Source organism: Psammomys obesus, unplaced genomic scaffold, assembly GCF_907164565.1.
Source record: "Psammomys obesus unplaced genomic scaffold, mPsaObe1.curated_primary_1811, whole genome shotgun sequence".
Lineage (NCBI taxonomy): Eukaryota > Metazoa > Chordata > Mammalia > Rodentia > Muridae > Psammomys > Psammomys obesus.
Genome location: NW_026594083.1, coordinates 2603874 through 2630953, shown reverse-complemented (window position 1 = coordinate 2630953; position 27080 = coordinate 2603874). Strand labels below are relative to the sequence as shown.

The window sequence follows — 27080 nt, the reverse complement described above, 5'->3', positions numbered from 1 at the left end:
ATTTGTTAAGTGTTCATCTACTCTAGCTAAGATAGTCCTGGTGTACTGACTGATTTCTTTCAAGTTCTTTCCAGTTTTCTCCCATTCATCAACACAAGGATTCTCTATGTTTTAGGTTGTAAACAACCTATTGTGTATGCAGTGGTGATCATTATGAGCCCAACTTTCAATTCTATGATTATTAGTTGGGATATATTTAACTGTATGTATGTATGGTCGTTATTTTGGAAGTAGCTAAATATGTTGTAAAATTACACTGTTCTTACCTCTTGGCATTCAGGTCATTACAGAGAAATAATTCCATCACTCTATATCAAGTCTCTTTTATAATCAGGTAAAGGGCAAAAGCATATTTTTTTATCAATTACTTGGTAAAATTTCTTGAAGTATAAAAGAAAAACACAAATAATTGTTTGGGTTCTTTCTCAATATTAACTACTTTGAACGAATCCAGTTCAAGGGCAATTTTCCAGTGCAAAATATATTCCAGACCTTGAGGGCCATTGTGTGCAGGGGTCCAAATCCAGCTTGGAAAGGTGTCACAGTGACAAATGCCATAACATGATAAACATACCACAGAAAACAATTTTTACTCAAAGAGGTCTTTAAGTGTATTAGACAACAAAACAAGTACATCAACAACCAAAGACTATCACTCATAGGATGAATTTAATATGCATCTAGATTGAGGAGTATGGAATCATATCTTAGAACAGGAGCCATTAAATAATATTTAAATACCATTTAGTCAAGTTATACATTTTTATAAAAGAACACAAATATAGACAGGTTTTGTACTTAAATAATTACACTGGCAGTGTTTTATTCTCAGATGTGCTAGGGTGTGAGGCAAAGAATATTTTAGTTCCTGTTTATAATGAAGGCTATCTGAAGTGGTTCACAATAATCTTCCTGTGTTGATCAGCAAATGTACATGACTTTTGTACTAGAAAATAAAACATACACCTTCCAAAGTATGCCAAAGACTAATGTTAATGCCAAATAACTAGCAGTGGCTCTTGGCTAAAAATGGTTGCTGATATAAGGGTGATAAATGGAACTGATTCTGAAAACTGTTCTACAGTGGAAGTAAAAATTGCTTGCGTTTAAAAAGTGATGGTGTTAGTTGAGTGTGGTGGCACACGCCTTTAATCCCAGCACTCAGGGAGGCAGCAGCAGGTGGATCTCCTGAGTTCGAGGCCAGCCTGGTCTACAAACTAAAAATTAAAAAAACCCAAGCAGCTATTTTTAGAGTGGTGGTGCCATGGATCAAGGGCAGAAATAAAGACCCTTTACTTAGAACCATGACACTTGACCTGCAGAGAGCGCTTTTTCAAAGTCAACATTCAGAACCCCACTAAAATAAGACACGGCTTTTAGGAACTGGCACACCTGAGAAATTTCTTGTGGATATCTTGTTCAGGTATAGAGTTTTGTTAGTGAACATAGCTTTTGGCAGCTCAATAAACATTGATTTGAAATGTTTATTTCAACTAACCCTTCCTTTTTAGTACATTTTTAAATAATGTCCTGTAAATGCTCATCTCCACAGACTACAGGGCACATTCACTTAAATTCATGACTTCACTGTCTCCATTTTACTGGCCCCATTTTACTCATGTTATCTAAAGAAAGTAAACATTCCTAAGATCAGAAAGTTAAAAGATTAAGGTAAAAATCAGACAAGGCACCAGAACAGGAAGATGGCTGAACTCGCTCTTTCTACTCTGTCCTTCAACCAAATGCTTTATTAATGTATCATAAATGTTTTTTGCTTTAACTTAGGCGATTATTCCCCAAGAATTTGTGAGTAGCCTTTGATTAAAATAAACTCCAAAAGAAAACCCTTCTTCTAATGTGTTTATTAATAAAATAATAACAAGCAAACGATAGAACTTGGAAATAATCGCCTGTCAATATGATCTAGAGTGAATGGTGTTGAGCCTCTCCTCGCTCAATGCTCTTTGGTTTTTAAGGTCAACTTTCAGGTTTTGCTTTCACCATTAAGGACATTTTTCCTCCCTTCCCTCTCAGCAGTGCCTCCCAACTGCACAAAATTAAGTTAACCTCTTGTTACTAAGTAGCCTATTACTATCCACTGGTTGATGGTGGCGCTCACTGGAGTGAGCAAGCGGTGCTGTGTAGTAAACATTAGCTTCATAAAGTACCTAAAACACTTAATTAATGAAATCCAAACATGGATAAAACCAATTTGCCCTGATTTACAGACTCCCTTCATCTCCAAACAGCTGCTTAATGTTCTTCTTAAAAACACAGCTTGCTTCTTTCAGTATTAACAAGCTATTATTGTGAGTTATGACTTTCTTTCAGTATATAAATTCACTTAAAGGGAATTCAGAGAAGTTTATAAAATGTAAGCTAAATGTTGTTTTAAAATACGCAGCAAGGTTTTTTTTGTTCTTTTTTTTTTAACTCTGGCAGTTTTGATGAAATGCAATTCTCTTTGGTTCTTCTGAATTTAATTTCTGTTCTTTGCCTAATTTACTTTTTTTGCCTAATTTTCTGTCAGAGCAACTTCTGCTTTTCAAAATCACGTCACTTTGTTACAAACACAAATTGGTAGCATGGCTGAACATCGCAAGGTCATGCATGGGCATCCTTGTTAGACTTGGCCTTAATTTTTCTTGTAACAGCCTCATTAAAGTGTGGCTCTAATACCAGAGATTCTTTGTGGCTTAAGATCCGTCAGCTAGAAAAGGAATTTCCAGTTTTTGAGACTGATATATCAGCCAAAGGTTTACTTCCAAGACACACATGTGTTTTCAAGGAGGCTTCTAGCTGAGGCATTCTAAAAAGAAAAACATTCCTTTGTTCTATTTTATATTAATTGAAGTTTTGTGGGGTTTTTTAACTTTATAAAAAATACTGTCACGATTGATTGTTCATGAATTGGTTGCTTTCTCTCAAAAACGTCAGACTACAACAGAAGAAGAAAGATTAAAAGTTAATATATAGAAGAAAACCCTTTTGTTTATAGCATGCTGATAATTGAATTTTTTAAGCACTAGTAAAAACTCATATTCCTTATTTATTTCTGCACAACTGTCTTGAAATGAGGTAATTTCATTTCTTTTTCACTAACCTTTTCACATTGACTATGAAATGGCTGCTTCAAGCTTCTCAGCCTGTGGATACTACGCTGTAGTTGGGGTATTGATTGGAGAAGCAGCTATAGTAGTTTACCTTCAAATCATGCATTTATCAAGCAAGGCAAACCAGTAAAATGATTTGACATTCCTTATTTTATTGTTGTTAAACCATAAAAGCCATTTCTCTCCGTAACGGAAGCAACCATAAAACCTCTAAAAAGAACAGCATTCAAGACAGCTTGTACAAATCTTCTGCAAGACCAAGTCAAAACAAATCCCAGCATAGACACGGCAACTAGGCATACAATCTCACCCCAAACCATGGAGTTATTGGCAACTGCTAGGAGCTGGAAAAGAGAGAAGGCGTTTTGTAAATGAGTGTATATATAGTCATTGATAAGTTGACCACTCTGCAGAAGACCATCCATCCAGAATATTTGGGCAGCACAAATTTCTCTTGAAGGATTTTAAAAAGAGAAAATGTATAGTATTGGGTGGGAAAGGAAGTACAGAGAATCCAGAAAGAGTTGGAGAAGCAGTGAATATGATCAAAACACATTGTGTGACACTTTCAAAAAACTAATAAAAAATTTTTAAAATGTTTCTCTTCAAAAGAAAAAAAACAAAGTTTATAACGACTATGGGGCTGTTAGAGAGGGAGAGGAAGGGAAGCACAGGCATGGGTATGCTGCAATCAATATTCTTCTGGTACAATTCTCAGAACACTCAGTATCTGTCAGTGGTCTGGAATTTCCCAAATAGGCTATGCTGGCTAGTAAACTCATGGTCTCACCTCTCCAATGGTAAGAATGCAGCATGCATCACCACACCTGGCTCTTGTTTTTGTTTTGATATGGATTCTATAGTCCGGGTTTTCAAGCTTACAAGGGCAGCAGAGTCCCACTGAGCTGTCACCCAGTCATCATAAAGTGAAAAGAACATCTTAATGGTCTATGAAATTCAAAATCTGAGACTTCTAGTTTAAGAAAATAGCTGCTATTTAATATAGAAAGAGACATGGAGGTTGTCAAAACATGTAGAATCATACTGTTAAAGGAGTGAGAGGCTGCTAAAATAATGTACTTTGAATTAAATATTGTTAAGAAGTGAAAACTTTCATATACTTTAGAACATGATGGGGCTTCACAGCTTTAATCTCTCTATGGCATATCCAAATGCAGGGGGGGTAAGCATTCGTATCCTTCGCTTTACCTCCTGAGTGAACCTTTTGCTGTTGTTGTTGGATCCCATTCATACCATTGTTCATATGCTTATTTGTTGTAGTTGTAACTTTACAATTGATTGGGTAATTATGGGCTCATGCCCTCCTTCCACATTGTTCTGAATGAAAAGGTAACAATGAATTGATGCTAACAAATAACATATGAAATATATAACACCAGGCGAATGGGAGTTGTTGAGTTCAGTAGAATGGAAAGCAAATGTAAAACATTGAAAAGCTGGGGCCTCAGTCAATCATGTGCGGCCAGCACATGTGAGATATTTTCAGATGAGCAGACAAAGACTTTAAAAGGACAATATGTGCTTTCAATTAAAGAACATTATTAGAGGTAGGGGAATGAATGTGAATGTGCTGGCATCATGCTGATGGCCATGAGGAGGGAAGAGAGGGACAAACCCCTCAAGATGTCTTCCTGTTTCTTTTGCTTACCCTATTCTGTTTTGCAGGTGGATCGGCAACCCCAATTTATTCAGGGCTACAGAGTAATGTACCGCCAGACTTCTGGCCTACAAGCTTCAGCTTCATGGCAGAATCTAGATGCCAAAGTCCCAACTGAGAGAAGTGCTGTCCTGGTGAATCTGAAAAAGGGAGTGTCTTATGAAATTAAAGTCAGACCATATTTTAATGAGTTCCAAGGAATGGACAGTGAATCGAAAACAGTCCGTACTACTGAGGAAGGTCAGTAACTATCTCTAATGCAAATTTTATTTTTAAGTCTTTTTTTTTCTTAGTTCTTGCTCATATTAATGTGAAGACCAGAAAAAGTTCATCTCAGAGTGAATCCAGGCAGTGTAATTGTCTCCTAATATTCTAGAATACACACACACACACACACACACACACACACACATATATGTGTTTTAATATATATATGTATATATTAAAAAGGTGGGAACTCATGTTTGTTAGCATGTTGTGTGTGTGTGTGTGTTAGTCAGAATGTATATCTGACCAAAGTACAAAGACCAAATGGAAAAGAAAAATTATAAGTAATTTTTTCTTATATCTTTGTCCTAAACTTTCTGTTTCAAGATATTTGAGTCTGATCATAATATATTCCTGTATTTTAATGGGGATATAGCTCATTTAGCTTCAGAAGAGATTATGTAAAGACAAAGTACACATAACAGGCTTTTTAATGGTGGCCATACAGCAAAGCCTGACATCTATCAGTCAGTCCATTTTCTTCATAGGAACTGTCCGTATGAGCCATGACTTCTCCTTTGGAAGGTTGTTTTTTGCACTTGCTATAGCCATCTTCTTATAAGAATTCCATCCCTCTCTCCACTATTTGCAACATTTTTTTTTAACCTATACATATTTTAAGGTCAACCCAAAGTAACGCTGAGATGAGTGTGGACATTAGCCAGCCTTTTTGCTTTCAGTAAATGAAAGGCTTGTACATGTTACCCTCAGAGTAAAAAGGCAAGAACACAAGTATACTGATGTCCCAATTCAGCTTTCATATAGACTGTGTGAGCATTTCCTATAATTTTTATACTCGAAAAACATTTTGTATCAAATGAAACAAGAAACACCTTTTGTAAACACACTACAAATACTTACAGGCAGATGCCCATGCTCAACCAAACAGCTTTTAAGTTACTTATTTTCCATAATATAATAGACAATAAAAATATTAACATCAAGTTGATTTTCAGTGAGATCCAGACAGAAGGGAATATATTTGAAAACATACTACTTTTAGAATTTTTAAAAACAAGAAAAATACTAACCTTTCTAATAATATTCATATTCTATTAAACCTGACCTTTGCTGCAAAATTCTTTCACCAGTGACAGAGGCAAATAATTATAATGTAGAATAATGTTAAGCCTTGTGTCAAAAACCAGTTTCTCTGCAGTAGACTTTTCCTGTGGATTAGACATTTTTTAGTGTTTGGTCCACATTTATCTCTGTTTTCTGTGGCCTGGTAAATGTAACAAATGGACTCAGCTGGAATAAGTCTGGGAGCAATGAGCAGCCATTCGCTTTCTTTCAAATCTGCAGAAAGAAGTTCACTACCGGAATAATTGACCTGTCAGGAAGCAGGCATGAGTTCTCGCCTAGCCAGCAACAAGGAGAAGGGAAATCCAGCTTCCAAAGTGTTAGCTTTCAGTGCGGTCTACTACTTAATAACTGCAAGGCTGGTAGACAAGTGGTCAGATTTATGTCACTCTGCTGCATTTTGGAGCGGTACTGTCACATAGAGAGACAGGAAGGAGCAAACTATATTAGCAGCTGTCTCTCTGTGTCTTAGATCTCAATGCAAATATGTCATATCAATGAAATATGCTGTGACAAATTTACCAAACATGGGACACCTTCTGGGCTGGCTTTTGAAATGTATTTTAAGATATTTGTAAGGAACATAAATTATGATGCTATACAGGCATTGATGGTTTTACAGAAATCTTTTCGTGGTCCACAATTCTTTGCTTCAATTCTCTAGATATATTTTTAGTGGAATCCCAATGTTCCAATGTTTTGCTTTCTGCTATTGAGTTAAATTAAGAGGTTCACTGAGAACCTCTTTGAGTTAACGCACAATTAGCTTTTCCTAGCTCTGGGAATCCCTGAATTGGGGGACCCTGCAGTTTAAGTTCAGGAACTGCTTCTCAGTCATTTCTTCTCAGCATGGTTGTAATTAGTTATAGGAGAAACTATAAAGGAATAGAACGACTGTTGGAAATAAAAAAAAAAAATCCCATTTCACATCTGACCCAACATGAGCCTGTTTTTGATTTTGTTAGCAGAGTCCCTTACCCAGCCACATAAAATATGTTTTAAATCTTAAATTATAAGCGCGTTCTTAATAGTCAATTATTTTTTTCACAGTATGGAAAAAATCAGTGTTTTTATGTGTTGGTAAGATTTATAATTTTGTTTCTGTTTTTACTTAGTAAACATTATCCCAAAGAATACAACAAAGACAGCCTCTATAAATTGGGCTTGTTTGCATTTTAGGATATAGCATCTGAGAATACTTTTAATTCAAGTATTGTTGTGTTTCTTTTAGAAACACAGCTATTAGAAAATATTAAAGATAAAATATACTACTTCTAGAATCCAATATTCTAGCTTTAAATTCTGAGTTTCTGCTTAACCTCAGTAAGTAGATACTTACAATATGGCCTCCTTACTCAAACTGATACAAGAGTCGTTTTTGCTTCCTGAGGTCATCAGAAATATCGAAATCTGGCAGCACAGATTTTTTTCTGTCAATCACAGAAAATAAAAACCCTAAGAACGTAAGCTGCTTAGTTTGTTATTGGGTATATAATATTTCTACTTGCTGCATTTAATTTAAAATATACATTGAATTTAAAGTCTGTATTTCAACAAGCTATCACTTGTTAATAACTGTTTTTATATCTTGGACAACTGGAAAGCAGAACCTTACAAGTCTCATCTTTATTTTCATGTTCTGTAAGTATATGCCTTCCAGAGCTCACTGTTTATAATAATTCTATTACCTCTGCAGCCCCGAGTGCCCCTCCCCAGTCTGTCACTGTGCTGACAGTTGGGAGTCCCAATAGCACAAGTATCAGTGTTTCCTGGGATCCTCCACCACCAGACCACCAGAATGGAATTATTCAGGAATATAAGGTAAGCCAAACTAGTGAAGGGAGAGCCACAGATAAAGCTTACTTAAGAGATCTTAGCACCATTGCGACACAGCCTGTCCCTAACAGCTCAAATGCAGCATGTCGACTTCCATTGTATGATAGGCAAGGACAAGAAGGTGTAAGGAATGAGAACCCAGCATCAAGGTCACAGGCATACAACTCAGTTGGAAAATTGAGAGTGAAGTGGTTTTCAAAATAATATGATTCAGGAATGATAGAAGGAGGCACTTGAGGTAGAAATAAAGATCATACTAAAAGCGTGTTCTCCTGTATTATCAAGGAGAGATAAATTGAGTAATTGGAAAGATAAAAAAGGACATGGAAGGAACAGGACTCTTGTACCAACTCTTTTGAGATTTCCCTTGGGAAATAATGTGGTCATTGAAACAAATTTTTAATAAAATAGCAAAAAGTAATTCTCATTTTTGAACTGAAGGAATGATTCCTGTTACAGAAAAAAAAAAATACATTCCTGTTGTTTTATTGCTATCACTGATGTTTAAGACACAAAGTGTGTCTAACTTCTTGTAACAAAATTTTACTAAGTCAGGATGATGTTATACATTAAACCTTAAAAATATTCAAAGCAATACATTTTTTAATATTTCATATATTTCTAGAATACGAAAAATAACATGCTAGATAGAGCCAGTACCATTAACTGAGATCACACCTCACTTCAGAAATTCTTTGCTGATGTGGAAAAATAGGATGAATAATTTTATTTAAAAAAAAGTGGTTTGAATTTTATTTCTAAAAGCTTGTTTTAAATAGAAATTTGTCAAATAACTCAAGCAAAAGATGGGCTAATTAGTTATAGTTGTTTAATTTTACAATCACAGTTTAAGCAAACATGCTTAAGGAGGAGCTATGTCCTTTTAGAAACATAACTAAATCAATGCTAAAGTCTTACAGTGTAATTGTACTGTGTACTTATGTATCATTAATATCATAATTAATATTATATCACACAATCATCAAATTTATACTGGAGTGTGTATAAAATAAATTTTGGAACATTAAGCAGAGGAAACTAGGTGACTTTGTCTATATAAATGTCACATTTGAAATCTGCCACCATATTTCTGATGTGTTAGCAAAGTCACTGTGCCTTTGGAATTGCTCAGTGTAAATTCACATGTTAATAGTAAGATGTAAAAGAATATGACAAGAATTGTAGCTTGTCATATTGTTCTCTGTCAAATGCACATAAATGTACATACTCTAAAAAGGATGGCTACATTGTCATTTATAAACATCTTCATAGGGCTACAAAATAGATTAGCCACTTTGAAAAAAAATATGTATTCAATTATCATAGTCGAATTCTCTGAAAGGAAATGTCATATTAACTCTTTTCACTTTCCCGTGTCTACAGATCTGGTGTCTGGGAAATGAAACACGATTCCATATCAACAAAACGGTGGATGCAGCCATTCGCTCTGTTGTAATAGGTGGCTTATTCCCTGGGATTCAGTACCGGGTGGAAGTGGCAGCTAGTACAAGTGCAGGAGTTGGAGTCAAAAGTGAACCACAGCCAATAATAATCGGTGAGTGTCAGTTATGGAGTCTGAAGTTTAGTGTCTATGAGTGGATAACAAGGGAGAACATGTTTTTGAGTCTTCTTCTTGATCTTGGTGAGTTATCTATCACAGATATTTGTCAGTTATAGTACACCCATACAGGCAATTAGGTTAATTGACATGAGTACTTACAAATAATTCACACAATTGGTTGTATGCATGTCCACTAATCTTATAGCTACAATTGAGTTTTATTGTTAAAGATTGACTAGAAAATTATTACCATTCAATAGATCCACTAATACTTTGGTTCAATGAAAACATAAAAAACAAAAACAAGGCAATCATTAGAGAATATATTTCGACTCAAAGCTGTATGCTTCCTCTGAGCCAGAATATGTCAAACTGAGAAGCAACCTAAAAGAAATTGGTAATGCAAATATAGCTCTGAGAGAAAAACTCTATAATAAAACCATTCACATTCTTTTTTTTTAATTATTTTATGTTATTTTTATTTTTATTTTTTTATTAAATCTTTTATTTTTTTATTAATTACACTTTATTCATTTTGTATCCCCCCATGAGCCCCTCCCTCCTCCCCTGCCGATCCCACCCTCCCTCCCCTTTCTGCATGCATGCCACTCCCCAAGTCCACTGATAGGGGAGGTCCTCCTCTCCTTCTTTCTGATCTTAGTCTATCAGTTCTCATCAAAAGTGGCTGCATTGTCCTCTACTGTGGCCTGGTAAGGCTGCTCCCCCCTCAGGGGGAAGTGATCAACGAGCAGGCCAATCAGATTATGTCAGAGGCAGTCCCTCTTCCCATTACTATGGAACCCACTTGGACACTGAACTGCCATGGGCATTCACATTCTTTAATTAAAAGAGTTCTCTGTCACTGTTGGTGATGTTTATTTGTTCTTGATAGGTGTACAAATGGAATTATCTAGAATATAATTACTGTCTGCCTTTTGACTCAAGCAATGTTTTCTGAGATTATTTTGTGTATTTTTTAAACAGTTTAAAGGCTTGGTTAGTGAATGGTGTTGAATCCTATGAATATGCCCTATTTTGTTTATCTAATTTCCTATTTAGAGGATGTACATTCTGATGTGAGATTTTGCAAGAAAACTGTCTTCATTTCTTTGAAGGAATTCTGAAAAGCAGAATTTACAGATAATAGGATTATGCATTTTCAACATTACTTGAAACTTCTACACAATTTGCAAATATAAAATATGAAATTCTCAGAAATGAGAAAAAGGTCAGTTTTTCTGCATCATCACCAACATTAGGTAGTGCCAGTCTGCAGCAGTAGCCATTCCAGTGGATGTAAATTGTGCATCCTTGTGATTTTAGCTTCATTTTTTTTCACAACCTAGTGATATGGAACAGCTTACCTATCCTAATTTCTTGTTCTGTCACATATTGGATGAAGTTCTTGGTCAACTCAAACATGCACACACAGAGAGAGAGAGAAAAAGACAAAGAGAGAATTTTTTTAGTGCATGAGTTCTCTATTTTAATAGTTTCTTTATATAAGAGATAGTTTTTTTATTATTTTTCTTTTTAGTTACAATTTGTTAACTCTGTGTCCCAGCTGTATCCCACTCCCTCATTCCCTCCCCCTCCCCAACTCCCTCCCTGGTCTCCTCCCTGCTCCTTTCCAAGTCCACTGATAGGGGAGGACCTCCTCCCCTTTCATTTGACCCTGTTTTATCAGGTATCTTCAAGGCTGGCAGCAAAGTCCTCCTCTGTGGCCTAACAGGACTGCTCCTCCCCTGGGGGGGGGGGGGAGGACAAAGAGCCTGCCCTTGAGATACTGTTAGAAATAGTCCTTGTTCCCCTTGCTTTGGAAAACTACTTGGTTACTGAGCTACCACGGGCCACATCCCAGCAGAAGTTCTAGGTTATATCCATAGATGGTCCTTGGTTGAGTGTCAGTCTCAGAAAAGGCCCTGTGCCCGGATATATTTGGTACTTGTAGAGCTCCTATCCTTTCCATGTCATACTAACTCCCCTTCTTTCATATGATTCCCCGCACTCTGCCATGGTTTGGTTATGAGTCTTAGTGTCTGCTTTGAAACACTGCTAGGTAGAGTCTTTCAGATGCCTTTTGCGGTAGACTCCTGTCATACATTCAATGCACATCCCATTTGTCTTTCTAAATGAGGATTGTTCATCTTCACCCATGTCCACTTACTTGATTATCTTCTTTAGGTGTGTAGATTTCATTATGTTTATCATATCTTGTAGTACAACTTACTTTTTCTTTTATATATATTTATATTGTTGTTAGAGAAATTGTTTTGTATCTCTAGAAAGAACAGTTTACTTTTTCTGGAGGCTTTATAATTTTAGCTTTTAGACCAATAGTGATAATTCATCTTCAGGTAATTGCTTGAAGTTGAAAGGCTAAGCCTTACATATTCCATAAAGTTATTAATTGGAATGAATAACATTTATTGACAGCTCCCCTAATAAATTAACTGTATGTGAATTCTTTTCAGGGTTCACAACGTTTATTTTTGCTTATATGCCAAACTACACTGTTAACATTGCTAAAACTTTAAAATTGGGTAATGTGAAAAGGCCATAATTTTCATCTATAAAATCGTGGTGGTTATCATAGGCCTTTTCACTTTACACATACTTTTCAAATCAGATTGTCAATTTCTACAAGGGTATCAAGGAATTACAGTTGAAAAAGCAGTGAATCTATTTGTCAAATTGAGTAAAAATAATAGTGGGTTCTTCCCAGGAATCTACATATTTTCATTACAGACGTCTTATTTACTACCATGCAACAGAATTTTACAATATTCAGTGTGTGGTCTTTTATATATTTTGTTAACACATAACAATGTATGGTACATGTTTTAGACTGTGCTGAACTGTTTGAGGTCTGTTTTTCTCATTCTTTATGTTACATGTAAACTTAATGTAAAATTTCCCTTCTCCCTTTGTTGTTGTTGACATGATAATTTCCACTAAAAAGTTTTAAGAGGTAAATCATCTTTGTATGCCTGAGAATGAATTCTACGTGGTCACTATTGTGCTCTTTTTGTCTGTTGCTGGAACTAGTTTAGTGCTGGATGGTAAAGAATTGTGACTTTGTGTTCATGAAAGATACTGATTGGTGATTATTTTCCTTCTTCTGTCTTCTTATCTTTTTATGTCTTGATCTGCTTTCGGGTGGATGGGCTTACAAAGTAGGTGGGATGTCTTCCGCTTTCTACTCTATATTCTTCAGGTGTTTTATTAGGACCGATGTTGTTTCTTCCTTAATTGTTTATTAACTTGGTGATGGTATCCATGACAAGAGGATTTTTGGTGATTTTGGTATGAACTTGGTGAATGGTGGTTTATACATATTAAAGTATATACATAAATATATATGTACATATACTTCACTTGTGTAGATGTCAAGCAGAAGTAATTCCAAAAAAAGAATCAAGAATATATGATAATTATGGATTTGTGCATATTGTTTTAAGTGTGGAACTCCTTACTTTTCATTTTTCAACTTTTCTTCCATATATGTGTATGTATGTGGATTGTGTGCATGTGTGTGCAGGTGTGTGCTTGTGGAGACCCAAGATTGGTGTCAGGCATCCTCACTCTTCTGTGTTAATTCTTTGAAGCATGATCTTTCAATCATATCCAGAGTCTGTCTGTACAATAAGGTTAGTTTCTGGGGTACCCTGACTGTGCCTCCTTTGTGCTAGAATTCCATATGAGTATGCATGTTCACCCAGCATCTGCGTTGGCTCTTAGGATCTTAACTCATCTTCTTGCTTGTGAGCAAGATCTTGGAAGGAGCCATGTCTCCAACCCTCAGTCTGTAAGGAGCCATCTCCACAGCCCTCAATCTCAATCTTTTATCTATGTTCCTGAGTGATTATAGGATAAAACTTATATCCTAATAGTTTGTTCACTGCCATCATCAGATATTTTTATAGAGAAAAGTGTATATATTTATATAAATATTTATAGAAAAATATTTCTTGCCCTGGAATATGCTTTGCCCCATGTACTAGTATTAACACTTTAAATGTTCGCGTTATTTTTTTAACCTTTGATGTTAAGTTCTGTCTCTCTGTATAAAAATTTAAATCCCATTTCTCAGGAAGGTGGGGGGGCTCAGTAGATAAAAGTACTTGGCCAAACCTGATGACCTGAGGTTGATTTCTTAGACTCACATAATGGAGAGAACCAACTCCTGCAGGCTTTACTAAAATTTCAACGTATGTGCATGGCACAGGTGCCCCTCCACCCACACACTAAGTAAAATATGCAAATATATAAATGTAATAAAGTAATTTTAAAATAAAATATATAAAATATTTTTCATCGGATCCCAAAACTTATATTGAAGAATGGTGTACTTTTGCTAAATACTTTTCTTTTGTTGCTCTTAGTTTGTATTGCTTTGGCTTTTTTAAAATTTGTTTGTCTATCTTTGTGTGGCCAATTACTAGATGTTGGACTTTGCTGAGGACATATTATAAACATTTGGGATCAAAGAAACAATGTTGGTGTTTGTCCTACAGAATAGTTTTCTTAATGGATTTTTATCTTGAATTTGCCATATCATATTCCTGTTCATAACATTTGAATGGGAGAATTTAGGTTTTGCCCCTTTCCTTGGATGTTCTATGTAAGGTAGGGCCACTTGGGAATTTAGTAAAAGTACTAGTATCTCTGTCTGGTGCTCCTAACTTAATGGAAATCAAGTATTAAGAACTCAGTCCTCTGACTAGGTTGAGGTATTAGCTGGGCACCCTCTCTTCTTATTTGTCTTTTGCTTGGCACAAGATCTTTCATGTCTTCCTCAATGCAAAACTAAATGCCTCCTATAGGATTTCAGGGGGTGAGTAGGGGTTATTGCCTGCGGAATAATGAACATTAACCTCAAATGACTCCCTCCTGCATGTGGACTTCCCTTCAATTCTCTACCATTCTCGCATTTCTAAGCTGTGATTTCTGACATGTTATATAAATAACATTGGTGTTTACCAGTGTGGTCACTAGCTTGCTTACTCGGTATGGCTTGAGGATGTAACTGAGAAAATAAAAGCTCATCAGTGAAGATGTCTTCACTAAAGCTCTCATCTTTAATCTTTATCAATTTTCTTCATTCTTATTGACATCATATTGACAATAAGTTAAACAATCAGACTATACATATATGAAAAATAGTCATCAAGAGTTCATAAAGCATCCATTTATCTTTTTTTCTGATATGATAAAATGACATACAAACAGGATCCTCTCCATTTCTGAGTGACCGTGTCATCTCCTGCAAAGAGAGAGACTTTATGTTTAGTCATAATGTGCAATGTTTTAGGTTGCTCAACTTTTCATTGCTAAATGGATAGAATTAAGAAAAGAAGTTCAAGCATTACCTTTTCTCTAAATTGCATTCCCTTCTTAATTAGTTCTTCAGACTGATTTAATTCCTTAACCTGAGGGAAACCTATAAACTTACCCTTTTGAGATTTTCTGAAATAAATTGAAATAAGGAAAAAAAATACAGGTACACACAAAAGGATTTAAATACACGTTTAAATGCATGAGTATGTACAAATACACATTTTAAGTATTGAGAAATAAGCTTTTTTATCTTAATATTTAATCTTATTTTCAAGACTATGAGGACCCCAGTGTGGTACTACATATTTGTAGTCTATAATCTCATTAGTATAGAGGCTGAAGAAAATAATCATGAGTTTAGAGTTCCATGGATGGCACAAAAAACCCAAGGCCAGCTGGAGCTTCATATGAAGACCCTGTCTCCAACTAAGACAAAACAAAGCAAAATAATACATGAGTATATATCTTTTCACTGTATGTTTTAATTCTAAAATGCATTATTGTTGTTAATTTTCTCTGAGAACATGAACTATAAAAAGAAACAAAGATGAACTATATTTACTGAATATTGTTTTCCTTACTCAAAGATAAGTAAGATTGTAAAATAATGGCACTTTAATTTTATGTATTGTTTTACTATCATGTTTAGTAAATAAGGTATTAAGGCAGTGGTAATTTTCCTCTCTTTTCCAACTGGTTGGCTATCTCACAATATTTTGAAGACCTAATTCTCTTGAAAACAAGACAGTAATCAGAAAAAAAATCAATATTGTATTATCACAACACAGTTCCTCTCAGAACAATTATATCACAGGAAAGTATCAGAATTAATTTAGATTATGTTAAATTGCAAAATTCTACCAAAATGCATTATTTTCAGAAGAATGAGTCTCTCACTAGGTATTGAACACACTTTAATCCATCTTAGTATATCAAACAACTATTCAAAATTTTCTAGAAGTAAAAGAAGTAAATCTACAGCTTTCCTGTATTCTGGTGAGGTAATTCGAATGTGCTATGCCTAAGCGGCAATCACACAACACAGAAGGGCAGTGTCGGAAATGAGGACGTGTGCGTGCGTCAAGTCCAGTTCAGCCCAGAAAAGATTGCGTCCTCCAGAGATTTGTTTCTTTATAATGTCTACTGCTGTCCTGAGACTTCTCCTAATTGTTTTCTTAATTATCCCTCCATATCAAGCTTCACATCTCGGCTGATAACACTCTGTACACAAGTGTTACTTCTCAGAAGAATAGTGACTTAGTGATGGCTAATCTTTGCTGTTTCAGTTGATGCTTCCCATCCTGGAAGGGGCATGTAAAGAGACTCAAGCTCACCTTCTTCTCCCTTTGATAATTAAACTGTGCTTTGGCAATTGTTGCAGTTTATGGTTGATAATTTTAGATTGCTCTAATGCCAGACTGTGTGAAAGTTTCAATTATTCCACCTCACGGTCATGAAGAAATTGATACTTAAATACCTTAAGATAGTATGCAAAACCTGACACAGGTTCAAATGTGTGCTATTCTTTGTTTTTGTTTGTTTGTCATTTTCTATGTGAAAGTGAATTTTACATGAAACTGTGTATTTGAACCAACAGACAAAAAAGGAAAGAAATTTATTCATACCACACAGTACCTTAATTAACAAATATGTATGTATTGACAAAGTTTTGAATAATCTTCCTTAATAATAAAACATTTTTAAAATCATCTTTCATACTCATTCTGGAGAGCTACTTTCACAGAAATAGGTACAATTGAATCTGATGTGTCTAATTAAGTTTTATTCCAACAAATTACTTTGTTCTTTGTTACTCTCAATGGGAGGAAGATACTGCATTTCATTACTTTTTTTTTTTTTTTAATGTCTGCAAGAACAATAGAGCATGGTGGGTCACATGATCCTTGTCTCTGCTCTATGTAGGACAATTGACAACATAGTTTTAAAAAACTGTTAGCATAGAAATAATACACCATGGCTTACAAAAATATTGTGCAACACTAAATAAAATATATTAGGACTCCCCTTAAAATGATGTAAGAGTTCTCTGACTCTTTGCTGTATACTCTATCTATCAGGGTTTGGAGTTTGTCATTGTTTGTTTGTCTTTCTGATAACTGTTAATAGTGAAAGAAGTCACCAGCTAACATATTTAAAATATGATATTAAAATGCAGTTTTTATGTTTACACATATAACATATACAAGTACATATATTTCAATCAATAAAGATTTGTTGCGTAAATTCCTTTTAAACCTAATAAAAGCATAAATATTTTTCAGTAATAAAACATATATATGTCTGTATATATTTCTATAAATGTGTCTATAATATATATATGTAGATATAATTTAAGAAAATTCCAGCAGTTATCATAATTAGGGCTGTAGTTTGAGTATTTAAAAACAATGTTTTGTTTCCTATTCATGGCCCAGGTAAACACAGGTTAGAAGAGTGGTGACTGTTCTTTTTATTCCATAGTCTTTCAATAATTTATATTCTTCCAAGCAAGATATCTCTTGTTATTGCAGACATGACAACCTCCAGCACATATTGGTTTCTAATACATGAGGACAGAAAAAGAGGATTGAGATCTGTCACAGAGTGTTAAGAGTTAGAGTGGTAAACAGTGCATCTCATTTCTGTCTATATACCAATAGCTCATTTTCTATCACTGGCCAGCAGGGAAAACTCAGGAATGTTTGTTCCTTTTCTGTCCTGGAAGCAAAGATAAGGAGACTTGATAAGAAGGTACTTGAGCTTTACAGGGCCTTCAAACCTAAGCAGTTCACCAGAAAACTCAGAAAAACCAACTAGATGAGTTTTTATTATTATTATTATTATTGTTGTTGTTGTTTATTACAACTTATTCAATTTATAACCCATCTCTGGCCCTCTTCCTTGTCTCCTCCCAGACCTACTCTCCCTCCTTCTCCCTCTATGCCCCTCCCCTAGTCCACTGATAGGGAGGTCCTCCTCACCTTCTATTTGACCCTAGCCTATCAAGTCTCTCAGGACTGGTTGCATTGTCTTCCATAGTTGACTAGCAAGGCAGCACCCCAGACTTTTAAAGTAACTCATTACATCACATGGGACAAATCTGTGCTCCTGTTAACTTTTTTAGAAACATTCCATCAATGCTTCTGTTCCCATTTTAGCAAATATCTTCATTTCTACAAGTTTGAGTTTTTTGTTTGTTTTTTTTTTTTTAATATTCATTTACTTTTAACTGTTCTATGCATGGAAAGTTGTATACTGAGTGTTTTCCAGCACTCCCATTTTCTAAATTAGCTCAATTAAGACAACCCAAGATATCTCCAGTCTTGATACATGACTCAAGGAGAAGTAAGACTTCTGTAAAAATTTCTGGTCTGTAAAACCTCAAGCTTAGAGTTTACCATCTAGTAAGTGGCAGAGAAAGTGTACTTATTCAGGAGGTCAAAGACTCTGCTGCTTCTAACATATAATAGTGCTTCATTCCTTGAAACAATAAAATGCATTACTATTATGTGATCTTATGGACTGCCCGTTTATATTTTTGCTTGTAGTTTACCTTTCAAATGTCCTTGATTAAGTTTTTAAGTGGTTAGAAATGATGTTGACATTATATTCACTTGATTCTCTTTTTCTCAGTTTTTAATCTTTAAATATGTATTAAATCTCTGTTGCCCAGTGCCATTATGGTTCTCCAAGTTGACAGTGAATTGGAATTTGCTTAACTGATTTTCAGAGATCTAAAGTTTCAAGACATAACACATTCTTATTCAGTGTTAAAATTCAAATTTTTTTCTTTAATTAATTTATTTTTTATTAATTACAATTTATTCACTTTGTATCCCAGCTGAAGTACCCTCCCTACCCTTCTTTGTCCCCTCCCGAGCCCACCTTCTCTCCCTCTTCTCCTCCCATGCCCCTCCCCTAGTCAACTGATAGGGGAAGTCCTTCTTCCCTTCTATCTGACCCTAGCCTATCAGGTCTCATCAGGACTGGCTGCATTGTCTTCCTCTGTGGCCTGGTAATGCTGCTCCCCCATCAGAAGGAGGTGATCAAAGAGCCAGCCACTGAATTCATGTCAGAGACAGTCCCTGTTCCCATTACTAGGGAACACACTTGGACACTTAGCTGCCATGGACTATATCTGTGCAGTGGTTCTAGGTTATCTCCTTGCATGGTCTTTAGTTGTGGTATTAGTCTCAGAAAAGACCAATGGGCCCAGATCTTTTTGGTTCTGTTGCTCTCCTGTGGAGCTCCTGTCCCCTCCATGTCTTTCATCTCCCTCTTCTTTCATAAGATTTCCTATACTCTGCCCAAGCTGTGGCTCTGAGATTCAGCACCTGTTTCAATACCATGCTGGGTAGAGTCTTTCAGAGGCCCTCTGTGGTAGGGTCCTGTCCTGTTCCCTGTTTTCTCCTTCTTCTTATGTCCATCCCATTTGCATTTCTAAATGAGGATTGGTCATCTTACCCAGGATCCTCTTTCTTGCTTAGATTCTTTAGGCGTACAGATTTTAGTATGTTTATCCTATATTGTATGTCTAATATCCATTTATAAGTGAGTGTATACCATATGTGTATTTACAATGGAAAAAAGCTAGCATCTTCAACCAATGGTGGTGGTCTAACTGGATGTCCACTTGTAGAAAAATGTAAATAGATCCATATTTATCATCCTGCACAAAACTGAAGTCCAAGTGGATCAAAGACCTCAAATTTCTTTGAACTTCCTTTAGAGAGAGCATAAATTTTAACATCTAATGTTTTAATTATATGTATTGAGGTCCAGTATGAATTGATGTTTTCATAATTGCTATTGTTCTACATAGTGAATTTATGCCTTATCAAAAAATCAAAGTGTATGTAATATCTTTGTTGGAATGTTGATAGTCATATGAAATTATATAGTCATATGAATTATCACCACTTGAAAACAAGTAAAACAGTAGCAAAAAAAGCAATGTGCAAATAATTGACTTATGGGGATGTCAATTATTAATTTATGAAAAGTATCTGCATCAGTCTCTGCAGGACCCCTGGGCTCATATATTTTAGTTTGGTTGGTCTCCTTGTAGGGCTCCTTTCCCTTCCATGTCCCTCTATTCCCACCCCTTTCTTCCTCCCTAAGACTCCCTGCACTCTGCCCAAAGATTGGCTGTGAGCCTCAACATCTGCTTGAATCCTCTGTTCGGTGATTCATTTCAGAGAACCCTCTATAGTAGACTCCTGTCTAGTTTTCTCTTTTCCACCACTTCTGGTGTTTATCCTGTTTGCACTAATGGTGGAGCATAAATGGAGAGGACCTCGACTGACTGCTCAGATGTGGCCAATTGGCAGATCAGTCTCCATGCTAATCTCTGAGTGAGGGGAGCAGGGGTTGCCCCTATCAAGAACTCAGTTGACTGCTCTTTGATCAAAGATCTTTGATCTTTGTTCCTGATGATACAGCCTTGCCAAGCCACTGAAGAAGAGGATTCAGGCAGCCCTGATGAGACTTAACAAACTATGAGTAGATGGCAAGAGTGGAGAACTCTCTCTTTCAGTGGACTAGGGGAAAGGGATAGAGGAAAGAGGGAGAGAAGGTAGGCCTGAGAGTTGTTGAGGAAGGGATCTTCAATCGGGATATATAATGAATAAATTTTGAAGAAAAAAAATTAAAATTAAAAACAAGAAAAATTAAGATAAAATAAGAAGTAACTAAATTAAAAAAAAAGAAAAGTATCTGCCATTTTGGTTCTTAGTAGTCATTCAAATAAGTATTTATAATATTACAAATCTGGAAGTGTCTTAGAATCTGTCCTTGACAAATTAAAAGAAAAATAACCTTCTTAATGGGACTCACATGATTTAGTGCTTCTTTTTAAACTTAAAGTGTTCTTATCAGTACGTCTGACAACCTCAGGATAAAACAAATACCAACTAAGCTTTAAAAGGACAGATCTGTGCCTTTGGTATAATGTGTTTGTAGTCCTGCAATTATTTATTTTAATGTTTACTGACAAACTTGTTCTTTCCATAGGGGGACGTAATGAAGTTGTCATTACTGAAAACAATAACAGCATAACTGAGCAAATCACTGATGTCGTGAAGCAACCGGCATTTATAGCTGGCATTGGTGGTGCCTGCTGGGTAATTTTGATGGGTTTTAGCATCTGGTTGTATTGGAGAAGAAAGAAGAGAAAGGGACTCAGCAATTATGCTGGTAAGAGACTATTTTCAGCTATAAAAACCTCTTATTTTATGGAATGTAATGCAATGAGAGGGAGAAATGGAAAGGAATAACAAATGGATGATTTGGACTTGTTATAAAAACCTGCTCTGTAAAATGCAATTATAAGCAACATGCTTCAGTGCGTTGCTCTTGACCATATCATTTTATGACCACAGGCAATCTTTCAGCTTGTATCTCCAGTGAAGCATGGCAAGAGTAGACACTGATAAAATGCTCAACTTTTTTTCTCAACTAGTTCTTCAGAGCCACACACACGGGCCTTCACGCTATAAAGACATCTTTTGAAAAGCATATTTAGGCAAGATGTTATTAAATTTCTCAGAGAAGAAAGAAGTATTTGAAAATCAGCTTTTAGTATCTCACAATGCAGATTTCATTGGGAAATGTCCCAGATGGAAATAAGACAAACAAGCAAAAAATCTCACCACAATTAATAAAACTGATGAGGCATGAATGATTTCCTGTTCACTTAAATGGGTGTCTATCTCAGTGTGAACAAGCAATATTCTCTTTTTTTTAAACTAAAAAAATACATTTAATTTAGATTAATTATATATTTTCTTGTGTCTACAGTTATTTATAATCTATAAAATATAATATATAATATGATAAACGTTTTTTTTCTAGCTAAACTTTATTGTCATCAGTGTGATTTTAAGTATTAGAATGAATTAACAAATAGATATTAAATAAAACTATAGACAATAAACTAGTAGACATAATAAATTATAGATAATATACTGATAGACACAAAACATTTAAACTTTAAAACATTATGTGGATGACAGGAGTCAAATTTGCTGCATAGCAGCAAATGCTCTTAACCACTGAGCCATCTCTCTGGTGCCATCGCTCACTTCTTCACGAGTTAATCTGTTAAGTATAATTTTCTTTTTTTTTTTTCTTTAAATGACACATAGAAAAAAGCAAAAGGAAAAAGAAAAGAGGCAGAAATAACTGCAGGAGAAATGAAAGGAGAGAGACCCTAGACAATCAACAGCGTTTTCAGAAATAGTTACCTTCTTGTAAAGTGCAAGAAAGCTTCAGAGATGTTAGATGTGCATAAAAGCATCGGCAAAGAAGAGAGAAGGAGAGATGGGTTGGGGGCTGAGACAGAAAGAAAAAGAAAACTAGAGTCTAGAAGTGAGGGAGAGAGAGACAGTAAACTTACTTTCAGTGACTGAAAGAATGAATTCAGTACTGAAGAAATATTCTATTACAGTTTAAATCGCAGTTAGTTTTAATTATTTTCCATAACAACAGTAAAGAATACTAACTCCCAATAACACACTCCTTAGAATTTCAAGGGAGCAGTTTTAATTGTATCCTATAAACTTGAAGTGTTTTGACACATTGTATTTAATATTTTAATACCTGGTAAATTCTCTGTCAAAAATCAGTGATTAAAACATTTATTTTAGAAATTAAAGTTTAAATACAATGTCTCAATAATAAAAAAGTGTTGCAAAAAAAAAATGTTACCTTGGGTTGTCTTGCTTGTTATGTTACAACATTAAATGTAACTATAGCATTGTTTCTATATGTCCACAGCATATGAAAATGCAGTGTGTTAGTGACTAATCAGGTTTAAAAAAAGAGGCATATCATATCTGCTGAAAAGAAGTTTTCCTTGTCACTTCATTCTTTCCACATTCTCACTTCACAATGGTCAAAGGTGCCTGCTTCTTTACTCTTTGTCATGTAAAGCTGCAATTATTGCACCAATTAGAGATTCTTCCCCAGAAGGGGTTAATTCGTAACAACTGGTGAGCGACAAAGTCTTGATCTTCAGCAGTATTTCAAGGCATTTTTGTTTGTTCGTTGTTTGTTTGTTTTGCAGCCAAGCCCTCTACTTTCACCCCTGTAGATATTTTCAATCAGCCCATTGTGTGTGTGTGTGTGTGTGTGTGTGTGTGTGTGTGTGTGCTCATACTCACATCACACTTGAAACATATGGCAGGACTACTTTAACTTGAGGACAGTTTTGGTTTATTCCTTTAATGGACTTAGTGATAAAATCGGAGATAGAGTGTGGACGTCACTTTAATGAAAAGGCCCATTGCATCTGCATGGGGATAGGTGCCTTTGAAAGCGCCATCCTTTTTTAATCACACCCTACCAATTAACACAATCGCTCTCACAGCCTGAAGTTTTCACTTTCAGTGCATTTACGTTAGACCAACATTTCTTCCTGTCTCTCACAGCCGTTCTTTGCAAAACTTACCCACTTAACTAGAAAATATCTGTTAGTCTTTGAGCTTGATAAGAATTGTCCATTTTGTGCTATCGTGACTCATTGTGATTGATGTCCATGAGCTTAGAGAGGAACTGCTAGCTCAGAATGTGCTTTGCCCTTCAGATATTTGGAGAAAGGCCAAGCCAGAGACATACCTTTCAAAACTTTAATACTTAATTAATAGATGGCTGATTCTGAGGACAGATGTCCTTTATCCTTGTCATTTGCCTTCAAGCAATTGTTGTTTTCTCCAAGATGGGAAGCAAATGAAAATTTGCCAAATCCCAGGGAAGTAGCATTTTCTACCTGGCTTGTAATAGTGTCTCCATATTTTCTTTCCTACACACCAACCTTTCAACTTTTTGTAATTTTACATTTCTATCTTTACACAAGCTGGGTAATATGGGATTTTAAACAAGAATGGACAATTCTGTATATGTTTTCACAAATTTATAGTTATGGTTTCTATGAGTAGGTAGATGATTGATTCCAAAAGAATGGAATAGTGATGAACTATTTTCCTTGAGAGTGTTTTATAATAATTAAAGAGTAAATATGATGTGTTGGTCTTTTTTTATACTTCTTTTCATCAAAAATTGTCGTGGGAATTTGTTACTTGACCATTACAGATACGAGATCTGATAATATTAGAGCAATGTAATTTAGTAGAATATGTTGTTTCTAAACTTTTTATCATTTTATCACTATGTGATGTGGAAATCTCTCAGGTTTATGACTTTGTAATCTCTAATAAGTTATTTATGATGGAGTCACAAATTTTATTAAATCAAGTCAATTTAGAGCCAGTATTTAAGTCATTATATAACATAATTATTTTTTTAAATTCCAATTAAAATATAGTTAAAACTTTGGTGTAATCTCAATATTAGGCATCATAGACTTTGAATAAAGCTGAATTGCTGAAAAAAAATAGGATGGTTGAGCAGGTCAAGTTTAACTAAAGCCTTTTTTTTCTATGCCTTTGTCTCAACTTTATTATTAGCTACTAGAAATAAGAATAAGGAGGATATTAATTACTGTAGACACAGAAATAGTTTGCAGGGTGAGACACTATGTATGGCAGGATGTCCTCCACTCACAATATATAGGCAAAACACAAGTTTCCTCTGAAACTTCTTTTTTTATTACAATAACAGTATTTGTGAAATTCGAAAGGAGGAGAAAAAAAAACTGAGTTACTCAGTGCTGACAATTTTCTTTAGGCCCCAGCAAATTTATCATATTTACCCGAGTACACTAATGGACTAAACCTTCATTGTTCTAGTAGATATCAAGAGTCAACACAAACTAATGCATTCAAATCAGCCTAGAAGAGAATCTTGTCTGAACATGTTTTGCTGCTGTGTACAGCCCAAAGTAGGGGACTTTCAGGGCACGACTCATCATCATTTTGCAACCTTTCTTCCAGTGTTTTCTTCTGATACTTAAATCCCCAGATAAAAGTGCACAACCCCATTTTCCTCATGATTTCCTCATGATAAACCCACAAATGATAATTCTTGTTCAATAGGTCCTTCTTTTATTATGCTATGAAATGGATTTTATTGTTCATTTTTATGTGATAAGACTTCAGTTTTGAATGAAATTGTTTGAGAATTTAATTCATGTATGAAATCCATGGCAATACAGAAGTGATATTCCGTAGCTTCTGTAAATGTATGCATTCTAATTTATTTTTTACTTAATTTTTTTGGTCCCTCTATCTTACATTATATGTGGAGCAGCTTTTCACAACTGCAGAATAGATAGTCACGTTTGCCATCATATTCACTGAGGAGAACAATCTCCTGATCCCTCTGTGAGAAGGATTTTGATTGTAGAAAAAAAAAATCACAACTTCAGATGCTAGAAAGTGAGAGAGATTTGAAGAGAGATTTATAAAAAAAAAAAATAGTGGATGAATTTTTAATACAAAGTGAAAGTATGGTAACAATTATAATAGTCTCAGTAGGTAAAAATCTGTCTATGTAATTCCATGAGAATTGTATTTAAATATGTTATACATTGTTGGTACATACATAACTGAATAGTGCTTGTGAATATTACATGTATCTCAATGTTATATATTTTTCATTTTTAAAATTTTAATTAATTTATTAATATTGTGCATATACGTGGTTTGTCTGTGTGTATATCTGTGCTTCTGGTGCATGTTGGACTCTTGTGGAAGCTGAAGAAGATGTGAAATCTCCTACTAGTAGAGTTATAGACAGCTGTAAACTGCCATGTGGGTTCTGGGAACTAAACTAGCTACCGCTAAAAGAGCAGACATTGCTCTTAAACACTGAGCAATCTCTCCAGCTCCTATTTTTCTTTAAATTTATAATTATCAGAGTAATCAAATTGTAATGAAGGTAGTTTCTGTTCACTTTCAAAGTGGTACTTTTTTTTCTTAATTTTAATATTAATCACAGATTATTTACTTTGTATCCCAGCCATAGCCCCTTTCCTCCTTCTCTCCCAATCCCACCATCCTTCCCTCATCTCCTCCCTGCCCCTTTCCAAGTCCACTGATAGGGGAGGTCCTCCTCCCCTTCCATCTGACCCTAGCTTATCAGGTTATCTTCAGGACTGGCTGCCATATCCTCCTCTATGGCCTAGCAAGACTGTTCCTCCCTCGGGGAGGAGGGGGGTGATGTTATATTATATGAATATTATCTATAAGGTCAATATTTTTGAAAGCTCTGTACATGTCAACAATTTAACATGACTGGATACATTATAACTCAGTAAATATTATATGCATGAATTTTAGAACTGTTGGTGAAATAGAAATTATTTGACAGAGCTATTGCAGAGGTAGCTACATAATTTGATAGAATTTTTATAGTCTGATTATCTAGACTTGGTTAATGCTTATTAAAAAGGGATTAATACATTCATATTATTATGAAGGGAAAGAAGGCTTGGCTGCAGCATTAAAGTTTCCATTTGGAGTAGGAAAATGTGACCTAGTAGAGATAGGCACTCTAGAAGCTTCTTTACTTCAAAATGTCAATTTACTTCATAGTTACTTTTCCTCTCTCTGCCCCCTCCAGTTCTAGCAGGCATGTCACAAGGATTAATTCCAAACAGTAATGTTAGAAGCATAGAATTACTCTGCATATGACACAAACTTGGAAAAAAATCTCTTTTCCTCCTGAGTTTTATTAAAAGCAAAATAAGTTCAAATATTTAATGCAACTCTGAAACATTTTAGATGTTCATATCTGAAGTTTCTATTGGTTACTCCCTGGAAGTTCTTACGTTGAGATGCTAGCTGGACTTTCTGATTCACAGTCAAGGTCCTTTCAAATTTATCTCTGATAAACACAAAGTGACTAGCCTATGCTTAGAGAAACATTGGTGTGGAGATTGCCAGGCATCCTCCTTCCTAATCCCAGGCTCTTTCCACAACAAGGAAAATATTTCTTTAAAATGAGAACTGCCTCAAAGCAGCTCTCAAAAGGCAATGACATTATTTTTCTGTTATTCTGCATGACTCCTAAAAATGCCATTGAAAGATCACATACAATTTCCATTCTAAAGATTCTAATTGTTCATAATTTGCCGTTTACTTTTATCCTGTTGTTTCTTTGCTCTATTTTCAAAACAGAGCACAGGATCAAAAGAAATGTATTGTCCTCTTTCCAACTTCATTAAAAAAGTACAACTCCGGGCAGGGCTAAGTGACAAACACCTAATCCCAGGATGTGGAGGAAGAGCGAAGCTGTTGTCTGA

General features: G+C 35.2%; 1 protein-coding gene across 9 annotated transcripts in view; it reads left to right on the top strand.

Annotated features, from left to right (window-relative positions):
• The window catches only part of Robo2 (roundabout guidance receptor 2), a 526320-nt gene that overhangs the window by 444089 nt on the left and 55151 nt on the right, over positions 1-27080 (top strand). For all 9 annotated transcript variants that reach the window (XM_055617835.1, XM_055617833.1, XM_055617832.1 and 6 more), the window contains exons 15-18: positions 4800-5031; positions 7838-7962; positions 9361-9532; positions 20891-21073. In XM_055617835.1, the coding sequence (XP_055473810.1) occupies positions 4800-5031; positions 7838-7962; positions 9361-9532; positions 20891-21073 (712 nt within the window). The remainder of the gene's footprint in view (positions 1-4799; positions 5032-7837; positions 7963-9360; positions 9533-20890; positions 21074-27080) is intronic.